Source organism: Protopterus annectens, chromosome 3.part1, assembly GCF_019279795.1.
Source record: "Protopterus annectens isolate FY-2018-M chromosome 3.part1, PAN1.0, whole genome shotgun sequence".
NCBI lineage: Eukaryota > Metazoa > Chordata > Ceratodontiformes > Protopteridae > Protopterus > Protopterus annectens.
This window is the reverse complement of record NC_056732.1, coordinates 1849136955-1849160376: the sequence shown is the minus strand read 5'-3', so window position 1 is coordinate 1849160376 and position 23422 is coordinate 1849136955. Positions and strand designations below refer to the sequence as shown.

The 23422-nt window shown below is 40.6% G+C and overlaps 1 protein-coding gene across 1 annotated transcript in view; it reads right to left on the bottom strand.

Annotated features, from left to right (window-relative positions):
• LOC122797921 (zinc-binding protein A33-like) overlaps positions 1-16235 on the bottom strand; it is a 243187-nt gene extending 226952 nt beyond the window's left edge. Inside the window, exon 1 of the mRNA XM_044066439.1 lies at positions 15796-16235. Within this exon, the coding sequence (XP_043922374.1) occupies positions 15796-16215 (420 nt within the window). The 5' untranslated portion in view covers positions 16216-16235. The remainder of the gene's footprint in view (positions 1-15795) is intronic.
• Between the last annotated feature and the right edge of the window lie 7187 nt (positions 16236-23422).

The following is a 23422-nucleotide window of genomic DNA, read 5'->3' as shown; positions in this document are numbered from 1 at the left end:
CATGCCTTTCGTTGAAGGTTGGGTGTCAGGCTGGTAACTCAGCACCATGAAAATCCACTGCCAATAATGAGTGGACTGGAGTTCCGCTGTGGCGACACCTAACTGGGAAAAGACGAAAGTCAAGACAGTATGCGCATACACCCATATAGGATAATTACAGTATGTGTATACACCCATATAGGACAGTTACAGTAGGTGCTTACACCCATATAGGATAACTATAGGATGTGCATATACCCATCTGGGATAATTATAGTATGTGCTCATACCCATATAGGATAATTAAAGTATGTGCTTACATCCATATAGGATAACTATAGGATGTGCATATACCCATCTGGGATAATTATAGTATGTGCTCATACCCATATAGGATAATTACAGTATGTGCTTACTCCCATATGGGATAATTGTAATATGTGCATAAAAAAATAGCTTGTTTCCCCCCTTTCCTGTAATGAGTCTAGTCCAGATACAGATTTGGTGTATCCAGGAATGTTTGTAAGCTCCTGAGCCCCCGAAGCCTTTCCGTGTTGGAGGGAAGCCTTCTAGCTTATCAGTGGGAGTGGTAAGCACTAGGTAACCTATCTACCACATAAGGAGTGGTTTCTGGCCCAGAACTTTTTGGCCATTTGGGCAGTTTTTCCATCTCTCTCAACTTTCTGATTTAAAAGTCCACATTTACACTTGTTTCCCCCATTTCCTGTAACTATAATCCAGATACAGATTTGCTGTATCCAGGACTGTTTGTAAGCTCCTGACCCCCCCCCAAGCCTTTCTGTGTTGGAGGGAAGCCTTCTAGCTTATCAGTGGGAGTGGTAAGCACTAGGTAACCTATCTACCATATAAGGAGTGGTTTCTGGGTCCAGAAATTGTAGTTATTGGCCGTTTGGACAGTTTTTCCATCTCTCTCAACTTTCTGATTTAAAAGCCAGCATTTGCTCTTGTATCCCCCCTTTCTAGTAACTAGTCTAGTCCAGATACAGATGTGCTGTATCCAGGACTGTTTAAAAGCTCCTGAGTGATGCCAGAGCCTGCTCTTCAATTTTTCGCTTAGATCTACTAGTTCTCTCCTCTCCTGTACTTATACCATCTTATTAGTCTAGCACTTTACCAGACTTCTTGTAGCAATTATTGTAGCACACAAGTGCTACCAGCATTAAACGTTCTAGAAAGAAACATATCTAGTACTTAGATTCAATGCCCATCCAGCCAGGCATGTCTAAAGGTCAGTTCCCTGTGCTTTCTCCTATTAACCTGGTGAACTTGGGCATCCTGAGACAATGTAGCAACTGCCTCATGTACACAGACAACCCTCTCCTCTTACCTTCCAACACTCAGACTTGTGAGAGATGCACTTATAAATCCAAATTGGAAGCCACACACTCTCCAGCCAAGAGCGTAATAGCTGGTCAAAAGGAGAAGGTCAACACTTGCACCAACACCACATGGAACACATAGCCCTCTGGAACACACACCAGCACTGCCTTCACATAAAAACACAAATCACACACTCACTTTTGTGAGGCTCTCATTAAAAATCTACCCAAGCAGCAGAGCCTTCCAAGGCAAAAATGCACTCAGTCACCACAACGCAACACTAATCATGAGAAACATAACTCTCCTTAACAGTATACCACTCAACCAAAGCCCCTAAAGCAAAACAGCATGCCCAACACACTAGTCATAGGTGACTCGATAGTGAGCCACACTGACGTCCCCCTCACTAGGTTGAATAAGGAGAAAGTAACAGTCAGATGCTTGTCAGGTGCCAGGATCCAACACATAATGCATGCACTCAGGTCACTCAACAACAGGTACAAATATGACTCTGCCATTGTACATGTGGGTGTGAATGACCTGAGATGTGCCTCCCTGGACTACATGAAAAGAGACATGGGGGAGCTCTTGGATTATGTAGCCCAGGCAAGTATGACCCAAGCCCTGAGCAGCATCCTACCAAAACCCAGAATGATACCACAGTACAAGCAGAAAATGATTGATTTCAACAACTGGCTAAGTTTCTGGTGTCATTCTAAGGGGATCTAGTATCTGTCTGCCTGGGATGACATGACTGACAAACATTGATGCTTTGCCAGAGACAGCCTGCATCTGTCACCCCTGGGCTTCCAGATACTCGCCAAGGCTATTGCCACCCCTATAGTGCCTTTTTTAGACGGTGTTCCAAAGACCAAATTACCACCATAACAGCTACAAACAAATGCAATGTGAGGGTCATGTTGCTCAACGCTAGAAGTATAAATCTCAAAATGCACTTGATCGAGGCACTCCTTAAAATGCAGAACATCGACATTTGTGCTGTAATAGAGACCTGGTTCAAGGCAGCAGGAAGCACCCCTGCACTACCAGGCTATAACTCATTCCACACCTTTCGGCTGCATAATTTAGACTGAAGCTCCAAAGGTGGTGGTGTTTCCATATTCATAAAGGATGCGCACACCTCCAGAATTGTAGCCCAACATAATACATTAGAGATACTTCAGGTGCAGCTAACAGTGGGTAAGACAGTGATTCAGGTCATAGCCTGCTATATGTCCCCAACCATGTGCCAAGTCTCACACTCCATGTTCCTAAGCACCCTGGAGAATATTAGCATCCAACCTAACACTCTCTTATTAGGCGACTTCAAATATCCATCCATTAACTGTATAAACTACTCACTTACCAATACACTTGGCCAGCGTTTCCTGGAGTTCATTAATTCCAATGCTTTGGACCAGCTCATTCTTACCCCCACTAGAGGTAGCAACATCCTTGACCTGGTCATTACTAACATGGGTGACCATTGATCTACAAAAATAGTCAGCTCCTCCCTGGTTAGATCTGACCACCAACTAATCACCTTGGAAATCCCCCCCCCCCCCCCCCAGCAAAGATAACCACCATGAAAAACTTCTCCAGAGGTAACTTTGGGATCCTAAAACAGAGGTGGCTAACTTCATGGCACTCATACAAATGGAGAATAGTTGTGTGACTGCAGAATCATACACCAATGCATTGTACGTACACAAATGCATGGCCCTCACCATACCCAATAGAACCAAGACACTCTCCTTCAAAAAAAGGAAGCCAATCTGGTGGTCCCCTACCATAAACAAACTCTACATCAGAAGGTGGAAACTGATGCAGAATAAGGTGAAGTCCCAGGACTGGAAAAACTCTGGCTTAGTCCTACTGACCTTCATTCCTCTCCTCTCTAGAGCATATCTCCACCTCTCCAGGGTCTCCTCAACAGATCACAATGTCATCTGCAAACATCATAGTCCATGGGGACTCCTGTCTGATCTCATATGCCTATTTATTTTATTTTTATTTATTTTACATTTGTTGACTGGGAAATTGTCCGACTGAGCTGAAATAGCCCTTTTTTCATCGGAGGACAAAGCTCCAAAAACATTATCAATACACTAGATAAAATTAACAGAAACAAGTATTTCAGAAAGCATGACAGATTAAATTAATTGACAGGTATTACCAACATTAATATCAAGGAAAAAATAGTATTTACAAGTCGAACATTAAAACCATACAATATAGTCCTTAAGTGTTAAATCAATATGAGCATTTATTATTTCTGGTAATGGTTTAGTGGAGATATGTAGCAGGGAGAACAAGTTAAAGCTAAGGGTAAAAGGGAATTCATGGCTTGAAAGAGAAAGGTTTGCAAGGCCATTGGGGAAGAAGTGATAAGAGCTATTAGAGTGAAGATAATTGTTATGGTTTGTGGTCTATAGTGAAAGTGATTAAGGATGGAGAGGCTGTTTATGGTGGGTGAGTACAGAGGCAGGACCAAAGAGTTATTAAGTGGGCTCTCAATCAAACTGGAAATAAATAAATAAATAAATAAGTGTTCTTTGGCAGCTGCTTTGAATTGTTTTGGTTGATTTAGTAAACAAATTTGTAGTGGAAGCTTGTTCCAGGCAGTGGTAGGATGATAACTATATAGACTGTCTCCATTATTAGTCCTAGGTTTATAGATGAGTAGTAGTTCTTGGTCAGAGCTATGGAGTGATCTAGTTGGAGAATAGTAAGATATAAGGGAGGATATGTTAGGACAATAGTAAGGTTGGTATAGTATAGAGTGTATAATCTGGAGCTGAGAGAGAAGAAGCACGTTAGGAACATCCAGCCAGTTTAAGTGTTTAAGTGAGATACAGTGGTGGGTTTTATAAATAAGTTGGGGCGAGAATCTGGCTACCTTGTTAAAAGTAGAGTTAAGTTTTGCTAGGAGTGCGGCATTAAGGTTTGTGAGTATTTGAGAACCATATAATAGGCTGGGTAGCAAATAAGTATGAGAGAGGGTTAGTTTATCATTAGGAGTGAGAAACTTTCTGTTTCTGTACAGAAAGCCTAATTTCCGATGGGTCTTCGTGATGCAGTTGTTGATGTGCAGGACACAATTAAGTTGATCATCTATAGTGACGCCTAAGTGTTTGGTGCTAGAGTCAGCTATTATTGGACTCTTATTGATAGACAGTATAGTGAAAGATGATATGAGATGGTTAAGAGGTTTTGGAAGAAAGAGTAAGAGTTTTTTTTTTTTGGGGGGGGGGGGATTCAGGATTAGTTGGTTGTTGGTGAGCCAGGTTTCAAATGATATAAAGGCAGCCTGAGTAGTGACGATAAGACTAGAGGGAGAGTCGAAGAGAGTGATTACAGTGGAATCATCTGCATATTGTACAAGAGATGACTGAGAACAAGAAGTATAAAGCAGATTGGTGAAAATATTAAATAGTAGTAGACCTAAAATAGAACATTGGGGAACACCCATTTTTACAGGGAGGGAAGGGGAGAGTGTGGAGAGCCATTTCACTGATTGTAGTCATTAAGAGAGATAGCTAGAAAACAAAGTGATAATAGCAGGGGAGAGATTTAGATAAGACAGTTTAGTCAGAAGTAGAGAGTGAGAGATGGTATCAAAGGCTTTAGACATGCCTAAAAATAAACAGGAGACAAGCTTGTTGTTATCAGGAGCCTTGGAAATAGTGTTTGTGAAGGAGATAAGAGCGGTGTGCGTACTGTGTTTTGGGCAGAAACCATGCTGTGTAGGAGTCAATACATTTTCCTGTACTAGGTATTGCAGAGTTTGCTTGTGGTGCATTTTTCAAGTAGCTTAGAGAGGGGTGACAGAATGGCTATAGGTCTAAAATTAGAGATTTCTTGGGAGTTACCTCCTTTGTGGATAGCTAAAGTGTAAAACTCTTTCCAGATAGATGGAACTTTAGACTCATAGATTAAACAGTTGATCAAGGTAGATACAGAAAAGGCCAGAGTATCGGCTGCTAGCTGGAGAAAGTAGGAAGGAATATTATTAGCAGAAGTAGAGCAAGGTTTTAGTTTGGAGAGTAGTTGTTTGATAAAAGTAGTTGATACAGGTTAAAAAGAAAAAAGGTTTAGAGGAGTTTGATGTAGGAGGTTGGGCAGAGGGATTAGAAACATTAGCTGGGGCAGGGTTTGTATCACTCATTTTTTATACAGTATCAAAGTGTTGAAGATAGTGGCAGTTTCTTCAGGTGTCCTATTTGGGTAGGGATTTGGTAAGGAAGGGTTTCCAGGATGCAGTATTTGGTTGACTGAGTTCCAAAATGTATTGGGGTTAGATTTTAGTGGTCTGTGAGGGTTATGGTAGAATTCCTTTTTATCTTTAGCAATGTGTTTTTTGTCAGGTTTCTGAGTTCTTTGTACTTTTGCAAGTCTGAAGGGACTTTGTTTCTTGTCCAGGTTATCCACAACCTGACCCCATTTCTCATTAAGCGGCAGGTTGCCTTTGAGACCCATGAGGATATGTTGGATTTTATTCTAAGAGTATGGAGAGGTGCAAGAGAGTTTAGTATATTAAGAAAGATAGAACTGAAAGATTGGACAGCTTCTTCAAGAGTAAGTTTATTAAGGTGATTCCAGTTTATTCTGGAGAGAAAAGAGTTAAAGGTGTCAGGGGAGAAGTTGGATAAAGTGCAACAAGTTATGTATTTATGTGATCTGGTGAAGTGTGGAGTGAATCTAGTAACTTTTATTGAAGAGGGATCACTAAGGGAATTTGGAAGGGTTTCTGGGTTATGATATGAGGTAGGGTTGGATACCAGTATCCAGCTGAGTAGACTATTGGGGATGTGTGAGTTAATGTAGTGGGTAGGTTCAGATATTAATTGGGTAAAGCCATGTAGGTTAATGCAAGAGGAAGAGTTTGGGTCATTTAGAGATAGCCAATTTATATTTACGTCATAAAGAAGAACTGTTTAATTTGAATAGTGTTCAGTGAGATAAGAGAGAAAGTTTTCGAGCAGGGGAATATTTTCTCCTGGAGGGATATAGATGGCTACTACAGTGATATTGGAGAAGCTATTAAGTTTCAGGTTAGCTGCCAGGATTTCAGCTGGAGGGAAAGATGGGACTGGTTCCTTATGACAAGTGAGGGTTAGATGGTTAGAGTAGATGATGGCAATTCCACCCCCTTTTTTCTTCTGGCGATCAAGGTGAAGTATATTATACCCTGGGGGAAGAATGTCTCTATCTGGGGCATGTGGTTTCAACCATGTTTCAGTTAGGGTGATTACATCAGAGTTATGGTTAGCTACCCAGGCATGGAATTCACTAGTTTTATTAAGTATACTTCTAATGTTCATTGAGTAGAATGAGATGTGTTTTTTGGTCAGGGTAGGAATATGTTGGCTGGGAGGGCTAGGATTTGGTGCGGGTCAGGCTGAGGTAGGTACTGGGTTTGGATGAATTTCTCCTGATAGAAGTAAAGTAGCAGTGAGAGAGTGAAACTTATGTTTATATGGATAGCTGCAGTGATATTTTGTTTTCGTTTTAGATTGGATAGTGCAGGAGGGAGGAATTCTGATTCTGGGAAGAGGAATATTTAGAGGGAGGATAGATGAAGTGATGTTAACAGATTGCTATGGATAAGGGAAGATATAGCCTTCAGAATTAGTACGGCTATTGTTGACTGGTATTAAGTAAGGATGGAAGGTAGTCAGTGATGAGAGGAGAAGTAATGGAGGCAGATAGAGAAAAGAATAAGGTGAGATAGTCATGTTGAAATTAAGGGGGATTGATTACTGAACAGTAGTAAGGTACCAGTAGGGGGAGTTAGTGAGACTGAGGAGAGTTAGAGTCAGTAGAGATACTAGTATAACTAGTTAGTAGAGTGAAAGGGAGGGAAACAATCTGAGCTTGTTCTGGGAAGACAAGAAGGGGTGTGGTATAACGCTATGGGTGTGTCAGAGGGTAAGTATAAAGGAAATTATATGGTGGTGGGAGGGAATGGGGTGGGTAGGGTAATTAAGTGAGCCCGAGTGTAGCGAGGGCAAACTTAGCGGGGCTAGCCCCAGTCTTGAGTTTCCACAAGAATAATAGACAACCAGTCACCAATCAAATAGAGCAATATCTATCCATCACCATTGCAAATAAGAAAGGACTCATAGCTAATCCTAGATGTAATCCTACCTCCACCTTGAAAGCACCTATCCCTCCTACCACAGACTTCAGCACTGTCACACTGCCCTCATACACATCCTGTGCTACTCTTACTTACTTCTCTGCCACTCCAGACTTCCTCATACAATACCACAACTCCTCTCTGGGCACCCTGTCATATGCTTTCTCTAAATCCACAAAGACACAGTGCAACTCCTTCTGACCTTCTCTATACTTCTCCATCAACACCCTCAGAGCAAACATCACATTTGTAGTGCTCATTCCTGGCATGAAACCATACTGCTGGTCACTAATCATCACCTCCCTTCTTAACCTAGCTTCCACTACTATTTCCCATAACTTCAAGCTGTGACTGATCAGTTTTATCCCTCTGTAGTTACTACATTCTGCACATCACCCTTATTCTTAAAAATTGGTACGAGTACACTTCTTCTCCACTCCTCAGGTGTCCTCTCACTTTTCAAGATTTCATTAATCAATCTGGTTAAAAACTCCACTGCCATCTCTCCTAAACACCTCCATGCTTCCACAGGTATGTTATCTGGACCAACAGCATTCCCATTCTTCATCCTCTTCATAGCTGTCCTTACTTCCTCCTTGCTAATCTGTTTCACTTCCTGATTCACTATCCCCACATCATCCAACCTTCTCTCTCTCATTCTATTCTCTTCCTCTGAGGTCTGTGAGAAAAGTAAAAGAAACATTGGCCACATTGTCGTCAGCCCAAACACAAGCTATAATGACCGTCTGTGCACACCTCTAAGGTTTGTCTGTGATGAAAATTAAAGAAGTAATAACAACACTATCCCCAGCCCCCCCTAACATACTACAGCTTTCTGTGCACACACATCTGAGCAAGGCTGGTTTTAGAATGGGTGCAATTGAGAGCAGAGGCCACTGTCAGTTTTATATCACAGCCCTGTTCAGGTTAAAGAATGTAATAAAAAACTCAATATTTTTTTCCCCTAATTTTTGTCCAACCAGAAACAGCTTTTCTGAGGCACATGCACAGTCAAGGATGATTAAAGGAGCCCCTTGAATCCATTTATACAGTCTGGTGAGTGAGGACTACCAGACTCTAGAAGCTCTAAGAGTATGAATGTTCTGTGATATATTTTATGCCGTACATTTGAAACTGAAATATAATTACTTGTTAGCTGCATTTTTTACTGCTACTCAGAAGAATAATGTATGTGCCCTGACGTTACTGGGGGTGTGCACAGATAAAAATAGTGATATTCTTTACACACACACACACACACACACACACACACACACACACACACACACACACACACACACACACAGACACACACACCCAGACACACAGAGACACACACACACGCACACACACACACACACACACACACACACACACACACACACACACACACACACACACACACACACACACACACACACACACACACACACATATATACACACACTCACACAAACATGCACACACACACATATATACACACACACACACACACATATATATATACACACACACACACACACACACACACACACACACACACACACACACATATACATACACACACACACACACACACACACACACACACACACACACACACACACACACACACACACAGACACACACACACACACATGCATGCACACACACACACACACACACACACACACACACACACACACATATATATATATACACACACACACAGACACACACACACACACACACACACACACACACACACACACACACACACACACACACACACACAAACACACACACAAAGCATAAGCCATAACAATACCAGTTTTGTACTTATTTCAGCAAATAGCAATACCTTGTGCAACAGTGGTACTGCCACACCAGATCAGTGACTGCTGTTTAGCAGTCGTCAAACAGCAGCAGCAGGGTAAGTCACTTTATTTACCTCACTGAGGAGTAAAGCATACCTGTCACTGTCCCTGATTTCACAGATCTTCCCTGATTTATCCCATCATTTTGCTCTGTCCCTCGTAAAAAAAGTTTGATAACTCATTCAGGATTACAGTCAGTAACTCCAGATGTCAGAGTTTTATACTTTTTAGTGTGCAAAAATGCATGTTGATGCAAAATGTGTTATTCTATTAATGTTTTAAGTGAATTATAGTAATACTTAAAACATGTTCCTAATTTTGAGCCTTTATTCTGCTATTATATTTGGCTATAGGCTGAATTTCGCAGTCAAGAAGTTGAGAGTTATAGTATATGGTGTTCTGCCAGTATTTATAAAACTCCCAGAAAGAGAAAACCATCCCTGAAAACTGGAAGCATCACCTGTTCTTAAAATCCAAGGTTTGCACTGAGATCAGTTACTCTGGGCTGCTGATCTCCCTAGTGCTTACTTTGCTCATGTTCATTATGAACTTTACCCTTTTGGGGTCATATCACAGCCTTGTTCAGGTTTAAGTCAGGAAATTAACACATTTTTTCTCCTCATTTGTCCCCAACCAGCTGCAGCTTTTGTGGAGCCCCCACACAGTCAAGGATGGTTTAGGGGGCCCCCTGCATCCACAGGTATTGAAGGTACTTAACAATGGCTATGTTGTTAGTTTTAGTGGAGAAAATGCCCACCAGGAGGGTTTAACTAAGCCAGGGGCACTGTGTCAGTGGTAAAACATTTAATGGAATTGTGAAGACTGTTACTTGATAAAACTGTTAATATAACCAGATATCGTTGAATATTAAAGAGGATATGAATAAGACTTATTACCCAGCTGGTTTATTAAGTACAAAAGATTGCTGTGTAAGCTTTTCTTGGTTTGACAGACATGTTACAAAATATGAAGATATGATAATCTGCAGTGGTTGAGGCCCCCACAGAAATAGTAGGCCCCCAGTGACCGCAGGGTTCGCTGGTGCTTAAAGCTGGCTATGACTACGTATCCCACAGAGAATTAAAATAATTAGATCTACCACATCACCTAGCACTTTTTCAGCTAGCTATAGTACACAAACCTCTCTATAAACCAGATAATTGCCCTGCCCTTAACAACTTAACAGAACACTGCACACCAACAGAATTTTATGCTGTAGAGAAAAATCACTAATCACTGTAACCAAATAATCTAATAATGCAGGTGATTATCTATATTCAAATAGGATAATTAAATTATGGAATCACATCCCACTGCCACTGAAATTCATTCAGAATGTAAACTCATTGAAAACACAAGTAAAACATCACCTATCATATCAATTGATCTGCTTCTATACATCTCCAGGATAAATGCTACTGTTATTTTCAGATTGCCATATTGCCAAAACATTTCTCTTCTTTCAGAATCCGATACCCCACAACCAGCCCTCACCTGTGACTAAGTAGTTTTAATAGCATCTTCCAGTTATACTCATTATTTTGTGACACTGCTCATCCCCACTGCTATACTTCGAATATAAACTTTGTTTATATATATATATATATATATATATATATATATATATATATATATATATATATAAAATTTCCCCTAACCAACATTTTCTGCCCTAGCTAGTTCTTTCTTCCCTCAGTTTCTTTGAGTTTCTAAGCACTAATCACACGATCAATTATCTGTCAGAGAAATCCACATACACACCTCATCAAATAGTATATGTTCATAGGTTCATAGGTTCATAGGTTCATACTAGGCTATCTGCCCGAGGGCATTTACAAGCCTAGCCCATAGTTTTGTGGCTTACGCCACCCCTTTAGTATGGGGAACTATACCCATTATTTTGCTGTGCCTCTGTTGAGCAGTGACACTGAGGTAATCCCTGGGGTATATCATCATAAACAAATGCACGAGTACCTTTTATACTTTTAATAGTTGCTGCTGTTTTCATATTAATGTAATATAATTAGCAAATGTATGTTATTATTAATATGTTTTATTTAATATATGTTCATGTATATTATTGAATGTATGTTTAAAAATGTCTGTAATACGTTGGGATTATCTCCAGGCTCCCATTGAAAAGGATTATTTGATTAAACTCAGACAAAACCAGTAAACAAAACAAAATAAAATATGATAAAGATTGGGTTCTGTCCATTAGTCTGTTTGCTATCCAGAGTGTAACACAAGGGGTTTACACTTCATTTTATTAGTTCAACAGTAATACCAGAATGTGGGATTATATCAATGGTCTTGGTCAGGTCTGAGTAGGCAGTGTAAACTGATTTGCCTCAGTTTAGTACATCAGTGACTTGCTCAAAGAAGCCCACTGGGTTCCAGGAGACAGGGTCTACCTTTAACAAACGTAAACTGTCTTAGGTCCAGGACTTGCCGACAGCCCATGTCCTTGTTAATGATTTCCATAACGATGAGCTCCATTGCTTTGCAGATAAGGCTGGTGTGACTTATATGTCAATAGTTTCCTGGATCAGTAGTGGATCCCCCTTGTGGAGCAGGATGACTACTGTAGCTCTCCATTCCTCTGGCATAAATCCAATGGAGAGGCAGAAGTAAAGCAGGCCTATTAACAGGTCTATTACACAATATCTGGTGCTGATAGGAAACAACCTTCAGATACAGTTAGCCCCAGATATTGTCAGCACCAGATACCATCAGCACCAGATACTGTCAGCACCAGATACCATCAGCACTAGATACTGTCAGACCAGATACTGTTAGACCAGATACCGTCAGCGCCAAATACCGTCAGCACCAGATACCATCAGCACAAGATACTGTCAGCACCAAATACCATCTGCACCAGATACTGTCAGCACCAGATACCATCAACACAAGATACCGTCAGCACCAGATACCATCAGCACCAGATGCTGTCAGCATCAGATACAGTCATCACCAGATACCATCATCACCAGATACCGTCAGCACCAGATACCATCAGCGCCAGATACTGTCAGCACCAGATACTGTCAGCACCAGATACCATCAGCACCAGATACTGTCAACACCAGATACTGTCAGACCAGATACTGTCAGCATCATATACAGTCAGCACCAGATATCGTCAAACCAGATACCGTCAGCACCAGATACTGTCAGCACAAGATACTGTCAGCACAAGATACTGTCAGCACCAGATACCGTCAGCACCAGATACCATCAGCACAAGATGCCGTCAGCACCAGATACTGTCAGCACCAGATGCTGTCAGCATCAGATACAGTCATCATCAGATACCGTCATCACCAGATACCGTCAGCACCAGATACCATCAGCACCAGATACCGTCAGCACCAGATACATTATCACCAGATACCATCAGCACCAGATACTGTCAGACCAGATACTGTCAGTACCAGATACCATCAGCACCAGATACCATCAGCACCAGATACTGTCAGCACTAGATACTGCCAGCACCAGATACCATCAGCACCAGATACCATCAACACCAGATACTGTCAGAACAGATGCCATCAGCACCAGATACTGTCATCACCACATAATGTCAGTTCAGATGCTGTCAGATCAGATACCGTCAGGAACAGATACTGTCAGCACCAAATACAGTCAGCATCAGATACTGCCAGCACCAGATACCATCAGCACCAGATACTGTCAGCATCAGATACTGTCAGCACCAGATACTGTCAGTACCAGATACCATCAGCACCAGATACTGTCAGCACTAGATACTGTCAGCACCAGATACCGTCAGCACCAGATACTGTCAGAACAGATGCCATCAGCACCAGATACTGTCATCACCACATATGTCAGTTCAGATGCTGTCAGACCAGATATCATCAGGAACAGATACTGTCAGCACCAAATACTGTCAGCATCAGATACTGTCAGCACCAGATACCATCAGCACCAGATACTGTCAGCATCAGATACTGTCAGCACCAGATACCATCAGCACCAGATACTGTCAGAACAGATAGTGTCAGCACCAGATACCATCAGCACCAGAGACTGTCAGACCAGATACTGTCAGCACCAGATACCATCAGCACCAGGTACCATCAGCACCAGATAACATCAGCACCAGATACTGTCAGACCAGACACTGTCAGCACCAGATACCGTCAACACCAGATACTGTTGGCACCAGATACCTTCAGACCAGATACCGTCAGAAACAGATACCATCAGTACCAGATACTGTCAGCACCAGATACTGGCATACCAGATACTGTCAGCACCAGATACTGGCATACCAGATACTGTCAGCAACAGATACTGTCAGCACCAAATACTGTCAGCATCAGGTACTGTCAGCACCAGATACCATCAGCACCAGATACTGTTAGACAAGATACTGTCAGCATCAGATACTGTCAGCACCAGATACCGTCAGCACCAGATACCATCAGAAGCAGATACCATCAGAAGCAGATACTGTCAGCACCAGATACCATCAGCACCAGATACTGTCAGCACCAGATACTGTCAGCACCAGATACCGTCAGCACCAGATACTGTCAGCACCAGATACTGTCAGACCAGATACCGTCAGCACCAGATACCATCAGACTGATACTGTCATCACCAGATATTGTCAGCATCAGATACTGTCAGACCAGATACCATCAGCAACAGATACCATCAGCACGAGATTCTGTCAGCACCAGATACTGTCAGACCAGATATTGTCAGCACTAAATACTCAGATCAGATACTGTCAGCACCACATAAAGTCAGACCAGATACTATCAGCACTAGATACTGTCAGACCAGACACTGTTAGACCAGATACTATCAGCACCAGATAGCATCACACCAGATGCTGTCAGACCAGATATTGTTAGACCAGATACCATCAGCACCAGATACCATCACACCAGATACTGTCAGCACCAGATACTGTCAGCACCAAATACTGGTGCTGATTTGCTGACAGGAAAGCAGCCTGGCACATTATCAACAGCCATAGAGCAAGTGCTTTTAGTCTTGCTGATAGCATTCAGGACTTGCTTGAAGGTGAACAGATGGTGTGGTGTGGGTGTGCTAATAAGTTGGAGAAAGTTAGGGGAGAAAGGAAAGTGAAGTTAGACCTGAAGTAAAACAGTCAGGATTGTTGATCATCTTCTTCCAAGCTGATATATACTGGATCCCCTTAGAATGATGCCAATAGCTAAGCCAATAATTGAAGACAGTTATCTTTTTGTTTCTATTGTGGCATCATTCTTGGGTCCAGCTATAGCAAAACTTATTCCCAAATTTACAGTTCACCACATGGTACACTGTATTATATCTACAGGGTTTACAGTCACCACATGGTACACTGCATTATATCTAGAGTTTACAGTTCACCACATGGTACATTGTATTATATCTGCAGAGTTTACAGTTCACCACATGGTACACTGCATCATATCTATAGAGTTTGCAGTTGCCACATGACCAGCATTATTCTCTGCAGCTGTGCTGAACAAACTTGTAACTGCTTTGAGTATGGCACAATGGTAGATCCAAGGCTGCTCTTTGCTTGATACTCTTAAAGAGAACTTATAAACTGATGGAGACATAAAAATCCATAAACAAATGGGAACATGATATAGACTGGTGAAATTATTACTCAAAAAATGCAAGAAAGTTCAAAATAAACAGTAGTAAAAAAAAAAAGATTTGATATCAACCCAAGAATATATCTTATCTCTGATCTCATTATCAGGCAGGATTTTATACTGCAATTACTATTCAAAAAATCTGTAGGTTTATGATAAACTTATCAATAAGAAAGTATCCCTGTCTGACACCAGCAAAAGCATGATAGATTCCTGCCATCCACAGCAGGGCTTATTTATATGTATCATAAGTTGGGAAGGGTCCTTGATCCAGAGTATTACAACAATAAACCTCACTAAATGTCTTTATCCATGACCTACCAATGTCTTGTGTCTGTCTGTGCCACATCACTCCTAGAAGCCTCCTTTGCACCCTGACATCAGTCTTTTTACGAGCAGGTGTAAAGCATTTTGTTCAGTGAGGAAAAATGCATCTGTCAGTGTGGAAGTGAATTAGCAGCTAAGTTCTGTTGCTGCTCATCATGGCATTGCAGAAGCAAAACAGCGTCCATGGGGTAAATTCTACCTCTATATACAGATGCCATCAATTCAGCTTTCCTTCACTATTTGTGCATTGTTATTGTTCAGTACTCTGTATTTTGCACATTAACTGTTTTCACTTAGATTACTATAACGTTGTCAAGGCTGAAGCCCATGTAGTGAAAGTCTCTTACATTAAATTAGCAAATTATCTAATATATGAAAGCATAGTATAACATATGTGGAAGGACATGCTTGCGACCATAATAAAGTTTAAAAAAAAACTGATGCAGGAAAGGAATAGGTGAAACTGTTTTCTGAATGTGCTTATAATATAACTCACCCGAAACATGCTGACAGCTTCCTTCGGGGATAGCAATGTGTGATTCGCATGTTTAGACAGCACCCTACAGATGTGACATATGAGTTTTCTATCTTCATGACAGAACAATTTCAGTGCCTCTACGTGTTCCATGCATAGTTTTGTTCCAGCTGTTCTTTCACGTGGATGAGCTTTTTGTACTTTTTCCATCATCTTACTCACTGACTTGTTTGTTATATAGTTCCTGTCTGAGAATGTCTTTCTGCAGTCTTTATCTGGACAGAAGGGAGGTTTCTCACTGTCCCAGACTTTATTTATACATGATTTGCAGAAGGAGTCCCCACATTGCAACACTACAGGGTCTTCAAACAAGTTCTGGCAGACAGGACATAATAAATCCTCAGTTAGCTCTTCAGGCAGTTTACGTTTCTTAGTCGCCATCCTTTCGGCTATCAGCTTTCCCTTTCATTTACCTGAAACATGGAGATTAATATATAGCACATCCTGTTAGTGTATCATGTGATATTCAGAAACATGAGCAATAAGATCTCCTTAAAGTGGCAGTCCCCATTAATGAAAACTAATGAATAACTTTTTAATTTTGCATTAGGAGAGTTGGAGTTAAAATTGCTAATACAGAGGTAGACAGACATGGATATATTTACATTTCTTTTGTCAGTCGTTCACAATTAAAGTTTTGTTTTATAAAGTGTCTCAATACTGCTCTTTAGATATATGCCTACCTCAGCAAATGCATCTAATCTTATTAATTCCATCAACTTTTGTGGCAGTCAGTGGACACATCCGTCACACAGTTCCAATAGCCAGTAGCTCTTTTTTCTTGCTGGTGTTTAGTTTCTTAATTTATGCCTGCTGTTATATTCTTCCATTTTGAGTCAGTTTGCTAGGTGTGTCCATGGATATTTTGCTGTATTAAGATGGTTAAGTTAAGATATTCATTTATCAGGACTCAGTCTGTATAAGCATGTAATGACCACTGAACTAACTACTGCTCACAAATGGCCACTTGGCAAGAGGGTGGAATTGTTTCTTTCTTGCCCATGGATGCACATCATGGTGCGACTGACATATTCAACCAGACATGATTTATTTATTATTTTATTAGCATTTGTTTACCAGGAAAGTCCACTGGGCCGAGAAGAGCCCATTTTCAGTGGAGACCTAGAGAGAAAAGCTCCACAAAAGCAGTTAGTATAATAGTACATAAAGTTTGGAGAGTTTGTAACAGCAAGAAGCATAAAAAGGTCTTTAAAACAAAATATGCATAACAAGCTGGATAAACTGAGTAAAATGCTTTTAAAGTATAAGTGGTACAGATAAATAGTGTAAATATTAAATAATATAAAAACAGAGAGTTCAGGAAGTAGATAAAAGGTACCTATTAAAGGTTGAGCAGTATTACTGTAATTACAGAAGTATTAGAAGAAAGGCTGGAGAAATATTGAGATGGAAGGTGTGTGCACAGAATTTAAGGAGTATTAGGTAGAATTAGAATAAATTATTAATGATATGCATATCAGAAATAAGGAGATATAAGTGGGCAGAGAAAAGAGTATGAAAAAGAGAAATTATATAATTAAAGGAGTCAAGCTTTAGGAAGATGGGGTAGAGAGTAAAAGGTGTTATGATATAGGTAAGAGGAGTTACATTTTGGGTAGGTGGAACTAAGAAAACGTAGTAAACTGCCTATACTGTACTCTTAACCATACATGGTGCATGTTGGATTTACTGATGGAGATGCAGTTTACTTCTGTGAGGAAGACAAAGGTATAAATCGACATTAATTACCATCAGCAAACACAGCATGGCCTTCGTCCTATTTGTGGGCAATTATCATGACATAATGACTTAATTGTTGTGATGCAGGTGGAGGATCATACGGCAGAGGACAAGCACAGGAATATATTTACAGCTGACACTAAGAACAGGTACCATATAAAATGAAGACAAAGAAGTCTCTTTGTCTAAACACCCCAAGCATACTTTGAAGGATGACTTCACTCTAAATACAGCATTTCATCTTTAGAGTGTATTCCCCCACTACAAAATCATAACTACAAGGCTATGTATACCATATAAAATACAGAACATATATGATGACTTTGCAGTTTCTCTCCTCCTGTGGCACATTGAGACATTCTGCTTCCTCAGTGCACATCATGATGGGTTTAGGTTACTCCATCCCTCGTAGAGCACTACGAAAATGTGCCTAGGAAAACCTTGTACCATTTGGGGGGGGGGGGGCTTTCCCTATGAATACATTCAAATGAGTCATTAAGAAAAGGAAGAAGTTAAGAAAGGTTTTAGATCTCTATCAGGAATACCTGCTGGCACACCTGTGAGATGTAAGTTGACTCTCTGAAACCTATTTTCAATAGTGTCATCTTTTTCCACACACTTAAGCCAGTTATCAGGGTAGCACATGTTGAGTTCTGCTTTGACTTTTCATGTAGTCTTTTAGATTTTCTTTTAGCTCAATCAATTTCTTCTCTAGCTGTTGCACACGAGTGCTGATTTCCTCTTTAGGCCTCCATCTTGGTAGCTATAACAGACCATACTTCAAATAAAATAAGCATTCATTTGTCTACTGATGCATTTTTGAAACATTCAAGCATCTCATCATGTAATCTATCAACACTCATGGAATCTATTGTTAAAGTTAATTTTAAGAAAAAATTATTATTACAAATGTTTGGGCTCAGGGCTGGCTGAGGGAGAAGTACATTTGTATATGCATTTTACCTCGGGACAGCCATACCCTCCCCTTCCCAATAACTAAAGTATTTGATGAAAGTAAAGTGAAGAAGTAGTCATTTAAAATTTCAGCTGTTATAGAAGTATTACAAATACTTTGAAGATAATGGACAACATTCTCATCACAAGATTGGACCCACAGTTACAGCGCTTAATAACAAAAGGGTAAAATGCTTTGATAAATGTAGGCAGGGATTGGACAACTTGTGGGAAAACTTGCTCTTCCTTCAAATATATGGGAACTCACAACATAAAGCTCACTAGTGTTGTACTATATTCATACATGAAGCTGACTAGTGTTAAAGTTGATCAGTGTTGTACTATATTCACATGTGAGGCCGACTAGTGTTGTACTATATTCATACATGAAGCTGACTAACATTGTAGTATATTCATACATGAAGCCGGCTAGTGTTGTACTATATTCATACATGAAGCTGACAAGTGTTGTACTATATTCATACATGACATGAAGCCGACTAGTGTTGTACTATATTCATACATGAAGCCGACTAGTGTTGAACTATATTCATACATGAAGCCGACTAGTGTTGTACTATATTCATACATGAAGCTGACAAGTGTTGTACTATATTCATACATGACATGAAGCCGGTTAGTGTTGTACTATATTCATACATGAAGCCGACTAGTGTTGAACTATATTCATACATGAAGCCGACTAGTGTTGTACTATATTCATACATGAAGCTGACAAGTGTTGTACTATATTCATGCATGACATGAAGCCGACTAGTGTTGTATTATATTCATACATGAAGCCGAATAGTGTTCAACTATATTCATACATGAAGCCAACTAGTGTTGTACTACATTCATACATGAAGCCGAATAGTGTTGAACTATATTCATACATGAAGCCGACTAATGTTGTACTATATTCATACATGAAGCCGACTAGTGTTGTACTATATTCATACATGAAGTCGACTAGTGTTGTACTATATTCATACATGAAGCTGACTAGTGTTGTACTATATTCATACATGAAGCTGAGTAGTGTTGTACTATACCCATACATGACATGAAGCTGACTAGTGTTGTAGTATATTCATACATGAAGCCGACTAGTGTTGTGCTATATTCATACATGAAGCCAAGTGTTGTACTATATTCATGCAAGAAGCTGACAAATGTTGTACTATATTCATACATGACACGAAGCCGACTAGTGTTGTACTATAGTCACACATGACATAAAGCTGACTAGTGTTGTACTATATTCATACATGAAGCCGACTAGTGTTGTACTATATTCATACATGAAGCCGACTAGTGTTGTACTATATTCATACATGAAGCCGACAAGTGTTTTATTATATTCATACATGAAGCCAACATACATGGAGCCGAGTAGTGTTGTATTATATTCATACAAGAAGCCGACTAGTGTTGTACTATATTCATACATGAAGCTGACTAGTGTTGTACTATATTCACACATTACATGAAGCCGGTTAGCGTTGTACTATATTCATACATGAAGCCAACTAGTGTTGTACTATATTCATACATGAAACCAACTATGAAGCTGACTAGTGTTGTACTATATTCATACGTGACTTGAAGCCGACTAGTGTTGTTCTATATTCATACATGACATGAAGCCAACTAGTGTTGTACTATATTCATACATGAAGCCGACTAGTGTTGTACTATATTCATACATGACATGAAGCCGAGTAGTGTTGTACTATATTCATACATGAAGCCGACTAGTGTTCTACTATATTCATACATGAAGCCGACTAGTGTTAAAGCCAACTAGTGTTGTCCTATATTCATACATGAAGCCAACTAGTGTTGTACTATAATCATACATGAAGCTGACTAGCGTTGTAGTATATTCATACATGAAGCTGACTAGTGTTGTACTATATTCATACATGACATGAAGCCGAGTAGTGTTGTACTATATTCATACATGAAGCCGACTAGTTTTATACTATATTCATACATGACGTCGACTAGTGTCGAACTATATTCATACATGAAGCTGACTGGTGTTGAACTATATTCATAAAGGAAGCCAACTAGTGTTGTACTATATTCATACATGAAGCCGACTAGTGTTGTACTATATTCATACATGAAGCCGACTAGTGTACTATATTCATACATGAAGCTGACTAGTGTTGTACTATATTCATACATGACATGAAGCCGACTAGTGTTGTACTATATTCATACATGAAGCCGACTAGATTTGTACTATATTTATACCTGAAGCCGACTAGTGTTGAACTAAATTCATACATGAAGCTGACAAGTGTTGTACTATATTCATACATGACATGAAGCCAAGAAGTGTTGCACTATATTCATACATGAAGCCGACTAGTGTCGAACTATATTCATAGGTTCATAGGTTCATAGGTTCATACTAGGCTATCTGCCCGAGGGCATTTACAAGCCTAGCCCATCGTTTTGTGGCTTACGCCACCCCTTTAGTATGGGGAACTATACCCATTATTTTGCTGTGCCTCTGTCGAGCAGTGACACTGAGGTAATCCCTGGGGTATATCTGCGATCTCCCATCCATTGGTCAAGATTTCTCTTGAACAAGGCCAGCGAGGTGCTCTGCCTCACATGTACCGGGATTTTGTTCCACAGCATAGGGAGTCTTTGGGTGATGAATCTATCCCTCCAGCACGTCCTATTAATAGCCGTGTCGAGGTTTAAGTCTCCCGCCCTTGTGGCTCTGATGGATCTAGATTTTTTGAGGTGAAGCATATTCATCAAATCTGGGTTTGACATGGCCTTGTATGTTAGGCAAAGGTCACCTCTGAGCAAGCGTGGCGACTGAATAGAGCTGGAGTTCTTTCAGTCGGGCAGCATAGGACAGATTTTTGAGACCCTTTATCCTTTTGGTGAGGAACTTTTGTGGCATCTCCAGCTGCTGGAAGTGCCGGGTCAGATACATTCCGAATGGGGCATTGTACTCAATCATTGGTCTGATGAGTGATGAGTAAAGGGAGACTATGACCTCCCTTGATCTAGATGAGAATCCCTTCATGATAAGGTGGGCAATGTAGAAGGTCTTCCTAACTACTTTAGCTACATGGGTGTCGAATGACAGACTACTATCAACCTGGGTCCCCAGGTCCCTGATAACTTCTTCTGTGCTCAGTGGATTGTCACCTATTTGGTAGCTAGGGGTAACCTTGTTTTTCCCGAAGGGTATGACTATGCATTTTTTGGCATTTAACTTTAGGCCGTGGCTCTGGCACCAGTTATCCATTTCTGTGAGACCCTTCTGAAGGATATCTGTGTCAGATGTGTTTTCTACTATGGCCCAGTTTGCAGTCATCTGCAAACTTTGTCAGCCATAACCCTCCTGTGTTTGCTTGTACTTCGGAAAAGTAGATGCCAAACAAGAGTGGGCCCAGGACTGAGCCCTGTGGGACATCACTTGTGACAGGCTTTGAGTCTGACATGGCGCCAGCAACTCTGACCCTGTGGGTTCTGTCACTCAGCCAGTTTGCAACCCATCTTGTGATGTATGGGTTAACATTTAAGCTGATGAGTTTTTCAATGATACCCGAGTGGGGTATTGTATCAAGGCCTTAGCCAGATCGAGGTAGGCTGTATGGACTGCCTTTCCCTCATCAATGGCTTTGGTGACTGTTTCAAAAAAGTCAACCAAGTTTAAAAGGCATGATCTGCCTTTGACAAAGCCAAACTGGGTTGGATCCAAAGTCTGCAAATTCCTATGTCTTTATTTATGAGGTCCATTATGATCCTCTCCATGGCTTTGCAGATAAGGCTTGTCAAGCTAATGGGCGGTAATTTCCAGGGTCTGTGGAGGCACCGCCTTTGTGAAGTGGGACCACAGTTGCAGTGCCACTCCTGGGTGCGTATCCAGAGGTAAGACTTTGATTAAACAGCTGTCCTAGCTGTGGGTTTAATTCCTCATTGAGTTCGTGGAGCACACAGCCGGGGACACCATCAGGTCCCATGGATGCTGTGTTTTTTGCTTTGGAGAGAGCAGTTCTCACTTGGGTGCTGGAGATGTTTGGGGGGCTGCACTCATTTGGTATAGATATCTCTCCTTTTGGGGGGGAGATGTTTGCACTGAACCTGTCAGCCAGTATGTTGGCAATGTCTGTAGGATCAGTAATCTTCACATCATTTTGAACTAGTTCTGAGCATATCTGGGAGTTTCCTCCTAGGTTTCTAACATAGCTAAAGAAGGCCTTATGATTGTCTTTTGAGTCTTTAGCTATTTTTCTCTCGAAATTTGCTTTGGATGATTTTATGATGTCATGACATGAAGCTGACTAGTGTTGTAGTATATTCATACATGAAGCCGACTAGTGTTGTACTATATTCATACATGAAGCCGACTAGTGTTGTACTATATTCATACATGAAGCTGACTAACATTGTACTATATTCATACATGACATGAAGCCGACTAGTGCTGTACTATAGTAACACATGACATAAAGCTGACTAGTGTTGTACTATATTCATACATGAAGCCTAGTAATGTTGTACTATATTCATACATGGAGCCGACTAGTGTTGTACTATATTCATACATGGAGCCAACTAGTGTTGTACTATATTCATAAATGAAGCCGACTAGTGTCGTACTATATTCATACATGAAGCCGACTGGTGTTGTACTATTTTCATACATGAAGCCGACTAGTGTTTTACTGTAGTTATACATGAAGCCGACTAGTGTTGAACTATATTCATACATGGAGCCGAGTAGTGTTGTACTATATTCATACAAGAAGCCGACTAGTGTTGTACTATATTCACACATGACATGAAGCCGGCTAGCGTTGTACTATATCCATACATGAAGCCGACTAGTGTTGTACTATATTCATACATGAAA